Consider the following 12,271-nt stretch of genomic DNA (forward strand, 5'->3'; position numbering starts at 1 on the left):
TCTTATTCCTCAAATGCTAGATGCCCTTGAGCACGTTCAAAGCTGCTTTTCTCCTCCAGGCAATACTCATATAATTTTGGGGCTCCCTTAGGCACTGCTCAGCTGAGGCTCACTTACATGCCAACTTGGGCTGACTGGGCAAGAATACAAGTCAGAGCAGTGCCTGGAGGGCCAGGTGTGGTATTTGGTAAAAGAGGAATCCATGTGCCTTGGACACCACATGTGGCAGAGGTGGAGCCTGTCACCATGGATTAATTGTGAGCCTATGCTTGCTAAAGTCTTGTTGGAGATACCTGATACTTGAGAGAAGGAGGCCATATATTCCTTTAGGTTGTCTAACTTCTAATCCTGACTAAGTTCAATTGTTGAAGCTTTGAATAAAGATCTGTATTAGCTATATTCATTCTGTTTCTTGGCAAACCAGACTTAAAGATTATTGCATTTTCTGTTTTCCAGTGTCCCTTTGTAAAGACCTATGCAAAAATGACCTTCTTGAAATCAGGGCGAAGACAAAAGATTTGTCTCTTCAGATGAATGCGTTTGCTTAGTATCATATGACAGGAAATATGATAGATCCAAAGCATTTGCCCTTTTGTCTCTTATGAGGAAAGTCAAAGCCAGATTCAATGCTCAAATGTAGTAATTGACTCATTGTAGGCACCTGGAAATATGTATGTCACCATTCTTTTTTTTTTTTTTTTAAGATGGAGTCTCCCTCTGCCGCCCAGGCTGGAGTGCAGTGGCGCGATCTCGGCTCGCTGCAAGCTCCGCCTCCCGGGTTCACGCCATTCTCCTGCCTCAGCCTCCCGAGTAGCCGGGACCACAGGCGCCTGCCACTACGCCCGGCCAATTTTTTTGTATTTTTAGTAGAGACAGGGTTTCACTGTGTTAGCCAGGATGGTCTCGATCTCCTGACCTCGTGATCCGCCCACCTCGGCCTCCCAAAGTGCTGGGACTACAGGCGTGAGCCACCGCGCCCGGCCACCATTCTTTTAATTGATTTTATGTTCACTTGTACTTTACAGCTCTGTATTTTTCAATTGTATCAGACCGATTCAAATTCCTGTTGAAAATGATGGGATCTAAGTCCTGAAACAATTTAATTCCAGTCACCGAGAGGGGTGTGGTGACTGCCTGCTTTCTGGCTATCAAGCTTCTCTTCTCTACAGCATCTTCTCTGACTAGCCCCATTTCTATATGAATGCTCAGCACTTCTGCATCCAGTTACATGACATTCATGTGCACACATTTGTGTTTCTATCCCATTCATCTATAAGCAGCCTGGGAGTATTTGAAGAATTGAGTAATACAGGAAGTGACCAATACAGGGCTGTGCATACATGGGTGTCCTACAAATGGTGTTCTGCCATGGACATATGGACAGGAAAAGCTCAGCTGCTGAAAGGCTGTGGAACTTGAGTAAGAGGTAGAGATTTGGAAGCTGAAGGGGGAAATGATTTGGAATGTGTATATATCAGCATTTTCACATTCTAGACTTAGGGATTTTTCTTCTGACTTTCAGAAGAAAATGAAGAATAGCAGATGTTTCATAGCTTCACTGCCAAGGTCTTCTAAGGCTATAGGCCAGGAAGTACAGCAGTTGACCACAAGTGGAAAAGAGTCTAAGACCACACGTCCTTAGGAGCTCCAGAAGAAGATCTAGGTCCACATCAGACCTCAGGCCCAAGCCTTCGCTCTGGCTATGCACTCCTGGGCTCCCCGAGTCAGAAGAGATGGTTGCTCCTTAAATGCTCATATTGCTTGGACAGTAACCCAGAGAAACTGAACTCGAATGTTAGGATGGGGAAAGGCCCTGCTGGGGGGCTTGTGGAATATTCTCAATTTGCACTTGAGAGAAGGGCATATTAGTAACACCTCCAGGCATATACCCTCAGCAGCTGGCTGGCTGGCTTCTCTCGAATACATGCATCAGCATATGCACACACACAACTTACGCCTGCAGTAGGCAGTTCCAGACCAGCGACGGCTTGGCAGGCATTGCACCGACCTTCTTCCAATCAGTCGAAAGCCCCGGTCACAGGAGAGCTCACAACGTGTGCCCAGGCTGCTGTGATAATTTCCTCCCCTCGGTGAGTAGCATGTGGCTTCTCCATCCTGGATATTTAATGTATAACACCATCGGGGGACTGTAGCAATAGAAGAAAGACAAGCTAGAAGTACAGTAATCAAGACAGTGTGGTGTTGGTGAAAAGACAGACAAATAGGTCAATGAAAAAAAATAGCCCAGAAGTAAACCCACACAGGTGTGTTGAAATTATTTTTGACAAAAGTGCAAAAACAATTCAGTGGAAGAAAGCCTTCAGACAAATGGTGCTGGAGCACTTGTACTTCCATATGCAAAAAAAAAACCCCACCTCAACCTAAGTCTCACACCTTATACAAAAATTAACTCAAACGGGATCATGGACTTGAAAAAACAGGAGAAAGTCACCGGGATTTAGGGCTAAGCAAAGTGGTCTTAGGTATGATACCAACAGCACAAATAATAAAAGAAACATTAATTTTTTTTTTTTTTTTGAGACGGAGTCTCGCTCTCGCCCAGGCTGGAGTGCAGTGGTGCAATCTCGGCTCACTGCAAACTCCACCTCCCGCGTTCACCCCATTCTCCTGCGTCAGCCTCCCAAGCATCTGGGACTATAGGCGCCCGCCACCATGCCCGGCTAATTTTTTGTATTTTAGTAGAGATGGGGTTTCACCGTGTTAGCCAGGATGGTCTCGATCTCCTGACCTCGTGATCTGCCCGCCTCGGTCTCCCAAAGTGCTGGGATTACAGGCGTGAGCCACTGTGCCCGGCCAGAAAAATTAGATTTTAATAAATTAATGAATTAATAAATTGGACCTTGTCAAAATTAAAAATTGCTCTGCGAAAAGACAAAGCCATAAAAAGGGACTAGTATTTAAAATATAGAAAGAACTCTCAAAACATTGAAAAAGCAAACAGTCCAGTTAGAATATGGACAAAAGATATAAACACACATGGCACTGAAGAGGATATACCGATGGCAAATAAGCATATAAAAAGATGTTCAGCATCATTAATCATTTGGGAAATGCAAATTAAAATCGTAATGAAATACCACCTATATATCCATCAGGGAGGGTATCCTTTAAAAAAAAAACGGGTAATACCAAGTGTTTGTGAAGATGGAGAGAAACTGGAATTCTCATACATATCTGGTGGAAATGCAGAAATACAGCCACTTTGGAAAATATTTTGGCTATTTCTTATAAAGGTAACACGATACCTTCTTATAAAGAAAGGTACACTTACCATATGACTCTGCAATCCCACTTAAAGGTATTTATGCCAGTGAAATAAAAACCTGTGTCCACACAAAATCCTGTACATGAGAGTTAAAAGTAGCTCTATTCATAATTGCCAAAAGCTGGAAACAACTCAAATCTCAAAATTTTTTTTTTTTTTTTTTTCAAGACAGAGTCTCCCTCTGTCGCCTGCAGTGGTGCAATCTCGGCTCACGGCAACCTCCGCCTCCCGGGTTCAAGCTTGATTCTCCTGCCTCAGCCTCCCCAGTAGCTGGGACTACAGGCGTGCGCCACCACGCCCAGCTAATTTTTGTATTTAATTTTTGTATTTTTAGTAGAGATGGGGATTCACCTTGTTGGCTAGAATGGTCTCGATCTCTTGACTTCTTAATCTGCTCGCCTTGGCCTCCCAAAGTGCTGGGATCACAGGCATGAGCCACCGCACCCGGCCTCAAATGTCTTTCTACGGGTGAATGGCTGAACTAACTGGTGTATTCATACAAAAGAATGAAGTGCTGATACATGATGCAACAACATCAATCAATCTCAAATGTATTTTGGGAAGTGAAAGAAGCCAGACTCAAAAAACTACATACTGTAGAATTCCATTTATATAACAAAAATATAGGGACATAGGCAAAAATACAGTGACAGAGTACAGATCAGTGTTTGCCAGAGATTAGGGGTAGAGGTAGGGAATAACATCAGAGGGGAAGCGCTGGGCAAGAGTTTGAAGTGATGGAACTGTCTCATACTGTGGTGGGAGTTATGTGACCCTATGCATTTGTCAAAACTCACAGAACTGTACACCAAAAAGAGTGAGTTTTTCTGTGTGTATGTTTAACATAAAAATTTAAAGGATAATACAAAAATGTAAACTAGAGAGAGGAAGGGAATGTGACATCAAAGAAGGCTTCTTTGGAATGAAAGTCTAATCCCAGTTCAGTACTGAGCACAAAAGGTTATAGGGCTGTTAAATCATAAAGGCATCATAAAGATGCCTCACAGGCTATACAAAATAACTGACTCTTTAGTGGGTTCAGAGTTTAAAGGGGCACATAAAAACAAGCAGAGAGCCACCTGCCCAAGGATGCACACACACAGCATGGCATGGGTCTGTTAGCCTAGGGTTGGGAAGGCTAAAGCCCCATATGAGTTGATTCAGTTCCCACATCCTAAGGGACAAAAAAAGGGGGGGAGCTTTGAAAAAAAAAAGTAGATGAGACACCAAAGGAACAAAGAAAAGCTAGAGCCTCTTTCTGAGTGCAACTGGGGAATGAAGACAGATGACAGTGAGAAATCTTTTCTTCAGTAAACACTACTCTTGGGGCTACCAGCATTACTTTTGAGCCTGTGGCAGTGACACATGGCTGCCATCTGGAGACACCATCTCCAAATTACAGAAAGTCTTTTAAGCACTACAGTTGCAGAGCTGTTGATTATAAGGCCACAACACATATCACAAAGATCTTACTTGGCAGGCTGGGACCTCAACAGTCACTCCCATTCTATATCTCTCCCACAGTCTGTCAAGGAAAATACACATCAGATTGGAATGGGTAGAATAAGTAAGAACGGTAAAGGGAAATATAAAGGTCAGGCTAAATGCTGAGACTGTAGAAGAGGCCCCAACTATTGTAAATAAGATCAAATTTTCTGACCCAGAAAAAATCCTGGCATAAAGACAAAAACGTTGAAAGGCTGGAGAGGAGCAAACACAATCTCAGTTTTCAAATAAGGAAGAAGTCTCTGGGAGCTATAGCCTAGTGACACTGACAGCACTGATAGCATAGTGTTCTAGAATATTTAAACGTAAGGCGTATGCGTTACACAGAGAAGTAGTGATCTCCAGGAACCCTCTGGAACAAGTAATTCCAGATTGACCTAATTTCCTGTTTGGGCAGGGTCACCAGACTGGTAGAGCAGGGGAAATAGTGGATACACTATGTGGAAGTAAGTGAGGCATGTGACAATGCTTTTCATGTCATTGATGTGGATGAGATGAAATACAAGAGAGGTGACAATATGGTTAAAATTTCATAAGTGGCTGAGCAACTGTACCCAAAGAATGCCCATGGGAAGCTGATCGAGGATGTGGTTAAAAGAAATCAAGAAGGCAATTCCATTTACAATAGCTACAAAGAAATCTAGAAATAAACTTAACCAAAGAAGTGAAAACCTATACACTGAAAATTATAAAACATCGATGAAAGAAATTAAAGAGGACACAAAAAATAGATATCCCGTGTTCATGGATCAGAAGAATTAATATTGTTAAAATGACCATATTGCTCAAAGCAATTTACAGATTCAATGCAATTTCTATCAAAATACCAACATCATTTTTCACAGAAATAGAAAAAGCAATCCTAAAATTCATATGGAACTAAAAAAGAGCCAGAATAGCCAAAGCAATCCTGAGCAAAAAAAAAAAAAAAAAAAAAAAAAAAAAAAAAAGCTAGAGGCATCACATTACCTGACGTCAAAATATATTGTAAGGCTATAGTAACCAAAACAACACGGTATTGGTATAAAAATAGATATATAGATCAATGGAACAGAATAGGAAACCCAGAAATAAATTCATTTATTTATAGCCAACTGATCTTTGACAAGGCCATCAGGAACATACACTGGGGAAAGGACATTCTCTTCAATAAATGCTGCTTAGAAACTAGATAACCTTTTACAGAATAATGAAATTGGACCCCCATCTCTCATATCCAAAAATTTACTCAAGATGGAGTAAAAACTTAAATGTAAGACCCAGAAGTACAAAATTACTAGAAGAAAACATAGGGAAAACTCCTCAGGATATTGGTCTAGGCAACAATTTTATGGTTAAGACCTCAAAAGCACAGGAAACAGAAACAAAAATAGACCAAGAGGACTATATTAAACTAAAAGGCTCCTGCACAGCAAAACAACAACAACAAACAACCGAGTGAAGAGACAACCTCTTGAATGGGAGAAAATATTTGCAAACTACTTATCCATCAGGGGACTAATAATGTCCAGTATATACAAGGAACTCGAACAACTCAACAGTAGAAAAACAAATAATTCCACTAAAAAAATTGGGCAAATGACACGAGTAGATATTTCTCAAAAGAGGACACACAAATGGCCAACAGATATATGAAAAAATGCTCAACATCACTAATCATCAGGGAGATGCAAATCAAAATCACACAATGAGATATCATCTCACCCCAGTTAAAATGGCTATTATTAAAAAGTCCAGGTGCAGTGGCTCATGCCTGTAATCCCAGGACTCTGGGAGGCCTATGCAGGTGGATCACCTGAGGTCAGGAGTTTGAGACCAGCCTGGCCAACATGGTGAAATCCCGTCTCTACTAAAAATAAAAAAATTAGCCGGGCATGGTGGTGGGCGCATGTAATCCCAGCAACTCGGGAGGCTGCGGCAGAAGAATTGCTTGAACCCAGGAGGTGGAGGTTGCAGTGAGCCAAGATCATGCCATTGCACTCCATCCTGGGGGACTGAGTGAGACTCTGTCTTTAAAAAAAAAAAAGAGAGACATAAATAACAGATGCTGGCCAGGATGCAGAGAAAAGGGAACCATACATTGTTGATGAGAATGTAAATTAATATAATCACTAAGGAAAAGAGTATGGAAATTTCTTAAAAAATGAAAACTAGCTGGGCGTGGTGGCTCACACCTGTAATCCCAGCACTTTGGGAGGCCAAGGCAGGTGGATCACCTGAGGTCAGGAGTTCGAGACCAGCCTGGCCAACATGGTGAAACTGTTTCTACTAAAAATACAGAAATTAGCTGGGCGTGGTGGCAGGTGCCTGTAATCCCAGCTACTGGGGAGGCTGAGGCAGGAGAATCGCTTGAACCTGGGAGGCAGAGGTTGCAGTGAGCCAAGATCACACCACTGCACTCCAACCTAGGCAACAAGAGTGAGACTCCATCGAAAGAAAGAAAGAAAGAGAGAAAGAGAGAGAGAAAGAGAGAAAGAGAGAGAAGGAAGGGAGGGAACTAGCACTACCATATGATTCAGCAGTCCCACTACTGGGTACCTATTTAAAGGAAAAGAAATCAATATATCAAAGGGATCTGCATTCATGTGTTTATCACAGCACTATTCACAATAGCAAAGATATGGAATCAACCTAAGTATCCATCAGTGGACTAATGGATAAAGAAAATGTGCTACATATACATAATAGAATAGTATTTGGCCATAATAAAGAATGAAATCCTATCATTTGCAGCAACATGGATGGAACTGGAAATCATTATGTTAAGCAAAATAAGCCAGGCACAGAAAGACAAATACTGCATGTTCTCACTTAATTGTAGGTGCTAAAAAAGTTAATCTCATGGACATAGAGAATAGAATGATAGATACCAGAGAATGGGAGGGGTAACTAGGTGGCAGGGGGGATGAAGAGAGGTTTGTTGTGGATACAAATCTACAGTTAGAAGAAATAAATTCTAACGTTTGATAGCAGAATAGGGTGACTGTACTTAGCAACAATGTTTTGTATATTTCAAATTAAGTAGAAGAGAGGACTTGATAACAACACATAAAAATAGTAAATACTGAAGGTGATGGATACCGCAAATACCCTGACTTGATTACTCCACAGTCTATGCACATGACACTCAACATGTGCCCCATAAATATGTTAAGTATTATGTATCGATAAAAGAAAAAAGAATGTGGTTAAATACTGTATTGCAGGCTGGGCGTAGTGGCTCATCCCTGTAATCCCAGCACTGTGGGAGGCCGAAGCAGGCAGATCACCTGAGGTCAGGAGTTCGAGACTAGCCTGGCCAACATGGTGAAACCCTGTCTAGTAAAAATACAAAATTAGCCACGTGTGGTGGTGTGTGCCTGTAATCCCAGCTACTTGGGAGGCTGAGGCAGGAGAATTGCTTGAACCTGGGAGGCAGAGGTTGAAGTGAGCCAAGATCACGCCATTGCACTCCAGCCTGGGCAACAAGACCAAAACTTTGTCTTAAAAAAAAAAAAAAAACTCCCCTGCCCCACCTAAAAAAAACCCAAAAATACTGTATGGCAAAATTGTCTGGTGGGAAATGTGTAAGTCTTTATTGTGTATCTCCTGTGTTCTAGGCACCATGCTACATGTTTTCCTTTTCACATATATCATCTCATACAGTTCTCCCAACAGCCCTGTAAGGTATGTAGGTGTCTTTCCCTCTTTCGCAGATGAGGAAGTAAATTGCCCAGGATCCCTAAGCAAGTAGTGGGTAGAGCTGAAATTTGAACCCAAGCTTTGTCTGCTCCAAACCCCATGTCCTATGTAACCGCAGTGTCTGCCACTGCAGATATAAAATAGGCTACTACTTTGAAGTAAACACTGACCTTGTTGAATAGATAATATATCCACATGACTCAAAACCTCAAAAGTATAAAAAGTTACAAAGTACAATGTCTTCCCCCAACCCCTGCTCCCATGCCTACCCTGACTTAGTCCCCTCCCAAAGAACTACTTTTAATATTTCTTTGTGCAAATAAAGCAAATGTTGGCATAGCTTCTTATTTTTCCTTCCTTTTTAATACATAGGGTAGCATATTATGTCCACTCTTCCCTCCATTGCTTGTTTGGTAAACTTAACAATTGTATTTAGAGATCTTTCCATATCACTACATAGTAAGCGTGCAATTTATTTAAATGAAATAACATTTATAAAATACATAGCAGTGACTGGCACATAATAGGTGTTTGTCCAGAGTCCAAGAGCTGGAAGGGGGAGAAGCTGAGATTTGAACTCAGGCCCATTGTCTCTGCTTTCTGTAGCTATTCATCTGTCTATCTCTTTTTAAGGTGTATGCAGAAAATAAAGTGCTGACAACAGTTTTGAAAGGGCCTTCTCTGTTATCTTCTATTATCTTCAGATAACCCAGGCAGTGTGACTAGCTTGCTCACAGATGAGGCAAGCTGCAAGGAAAGCAACAGCCCAGCTGACTCCAAGCTAGGAGTCAGGATAAGGGAATGACAGAAAGTGCAGGATGAGTGAAGATGATAGCAAATGACATACCAATTTGCTTTGAAATAATGGTCTGGTTGTTCTGGTTTTTTTCCCAGTCTTCTTTTCTAGAACAATGAGTTATATTTTTGATGAAAGAGATGGATTAAGCATGGCTCTTGAGTCAGACAGATCTGAGTTTAAATTCTCTGTGACTCTCTGAATCTAAAACTTCCCTGAGCTTAGTTTCCTGGTTGGTAAAATGGGGGATAATAAACCATACCATAGGGCTGGTTGTGAGAACCAAACGAAATTTCATTTGTAAAATATTCAACCCTGTGAATGTTTTTCCCTAAGTCAGTGTCTGGGTTTGAGCCAGTGTCCCATCTTTCCTGAAGCAGCAACATGCTGTGGTTCCCAGCATTCATTTGGAGCACGTGACTGAGACACACGACTGCCATCTGGAGACACCATCTCCAAATTACGGAAAGTTCTTTAGCACTACAGTTGCAGAGCTATTGATTATAAGGTCACAAAGACTTTACATGGGAGGCTGGGGCCTCAGGTTGTACTTTTCCTGGACACTCCCTCCCCCTCATCATTGCTAACTTCACTCAATTCATTTTATGCCAAGACTAAGTCCTAAAAGGAGCTTTGAGACACTAGACCTCCAAACCAAAGGCCCTTATGCAGCTTATATTTCTCCAAAGGGCTTTATGCTCATTTAAGAAGAACCAATGAAGAAGGTTAATGTTAATAATAGGGCTGCAGACTCTGTGAAAGTACCTTCTGCATCTGTTGCTTTTTACTAGCCACCTCTCCAAACTATAGTCTCCCATAATCTGGCTTCTGCTCCCAGGATGCTAGTGGTCAGCATCTACTTTTAACCATGGCTGTGTGAGAGTAACACACATGACTCCTTAAATATAGTTAAATACAGTTGAAAACAGTTAAATACACAAGTACAGTTAAAAACAGTTAAATACAGGAATACAGTTAAAAACAGTTAAATACACAAGTACAGTTAAAAACAGTTAAATACAGGAATACAGTTAAAAACAGTTAAATACACAAGTACAGTTAAAAACAGTTAAATACAGGAATACAGTTAAAAACAGTTAGATACAGTTAAAAACAGTTAAATACAGTTAAAAACAGTTAAATACACAAATACAGTTAAATACAGTTAAATACAGAAATATAGTTAAATACAGAACTATTTTCTTGAGGGTAATGAAAAGTAAACCAAAGAGGCAGTGCATAATGAAGGCCAAATAAGTGTGTCTAGACAGTAAACATTTATTTCAGAAGAGGTACCTAATAAGTACTCAATAAATATTCAATGAACGAATAAATGGGCAAGGGAAAGCTCAGTGTGGGCTAAAGCAGTTGGGAACACAGTACTGAACACAGCCTGACCAAAGTGCAGATTTCGTGTGGGGAGAACAGGTAGGAAGTTGTTAGTCTGGGAAGCTAGGCCGAGGCCAGATTCTGATTTAAAATGATCATTGTGGGTCACTAGGTTTGGGGGAGGGGGAAACATGAGTCAGATAATCCAGTTAGAGGCAACTGTATTATCCATGTGTGAGGTCAAAGTTTTATTCCCATGGATTAATAAAGAAATGACAGGTCTTTGTGACTGACTGGCAGGAAGTGATGAGGAAAAGGGGGCTGTTAAAGGTGACAGGACCTATTAGAGGTGACACTGAGGTATTCTGAAGTCTGAGTAACTAAGAGAATGATGGTAGTGTTATCAGAAGTAGGAAGGTCAGTAGGTGGAACCCTTTTCAGGAGAGAGGAAATATTTTTGTTTTAGACATCTCCAAATGGAAGTGTGTAGCAGCGGTTGGAGATGTAGTCCATCAGCTCAGGAGACAGGTCAGGGTTGACCCAAGTTCAGATCCTAGTCTCATTCTCTCTATTGTCACCACCAGAGAGTCCATCTCCTTTCCCAGTTTCAGCTCTGACCAGAATTGTGAAATGCCATGGAGCCCAAGGAAGGCGGATTAAGAAGAAAGGAAGGTGCTCACTGCTGCTAGAGAGACTGAGAGACACGCTCAAGAAAGGGTCATGGAAATTGCTTCTCTCATGGGAGAAAACTTTTGTCTTCAAGAGATGTCATTTCAGGTTGTAGATTTGTGAGTGGGTGAGAAACAGACTGTAGAGAGTTTAGGAGTTAGTGGGTGCTGAGAGAGAGAGGGAGTGGGTGTGGACCATTTGGCAGTGAGAAGAACATGAGTAGATGGTAGCTACGAAGGAGCTCAGAGGAGCTCAAAGCTCTGATAATTTCTCAGTTGAAACTGTTTTTCTTAAAGGTCACTGTTTACCTCCTTGCCAAATAAAATCTTTTCTCTACCCTCAATTAGATTTCTTTGCAATATTTGACACAATTTCTCTCTTACCCCTTCCTTTCCTTAAAACTCTCTTCTCCTGTGGCTTCTGTAATATGACAGGTACTGCCCAGATATCTTCCTACATGACTGACCACTAATTCTCTTTTTTTCCCCTTGCTGGTTCCTCTTCTCCTACTCATGTCTACAGATGTCTTCTAAAGCTCTGACCCTGGCCTTCTGCTCCCTCAGACAACCCATCTATCTAAGCTGATGACTCACACAACTTCATCTTTCTGCTTCCAGCTGCCTGTAGGGCATCTTCACCAAACCAGTTTTCTTTTTTAACATTGTCTTTCTGAGAGGGGTCCTACAATTCTTCCAGGTGTACAGACTGAGTGCTTTCAGACATCAGTTTGTTTCTTAGCCTCTTGGTACATCAAGTCTGTACTAAGTCTCGTCGTCTCTTTCTTTGAAACATTTATGGGGTTCATCTGTACCTTCCATTTCTTTGCCACCACCCTCAGTCATCTCTAGCCAACATTACTGTAGCTGGTTCCTGGAGAGTCTCCCTGACTCAGGCCTAATCACTGAACCCCTATTTCTGCATAGAATAATCAGGTTAATGTTCTAAAATGACAATTTATTGTGTCATGCCCCTGTGCAAAAACATGTGATGGGCTCCCTGTAGAT

General features: G+C 41.4%; 1 protein-coding gene across 5 annotated transcripts in view; it reads right to left on the bottom strand.

Moving 5' to 3' along the window:
- The window catches only part of LOC105499293 (sushi repeat containing protein X-linked 2), a 32,336-nt gene that overhangs the window by 7,399 nt on the left and 12,666 nt on the right, over window positions 1-12,271 (bottom strand). For all 5 annotated transcript variants that reach the window (XM_024786922.2, XM_011771812.3, XM_011771813.3 and 2 more), the window contains one exon: window positions 1,956-2,147. In XM_024786922.2, the coding sequence (XP_024642690.1) occupies window positions 1,956-2,147 (192 nt within the window). The remainder of the gene's footprint in view (window positions 1-1,955; window positions 2,148-12,271) is intronic.

Source organism: Macaca nemestrina, chromosome X (assembly GCF_043159975.1).
Source record: "Macaca nemestrina isolate mMacNem1 chromosome X, mMacNem.hap1, whole genome shotgun sequence".
NCBI classification, from domain to species: Eukaryota; Metazoa; Chordata; class Mammalia; order Primates; family Cercopithecidae; genus Macaca; species Macaca nemestrina.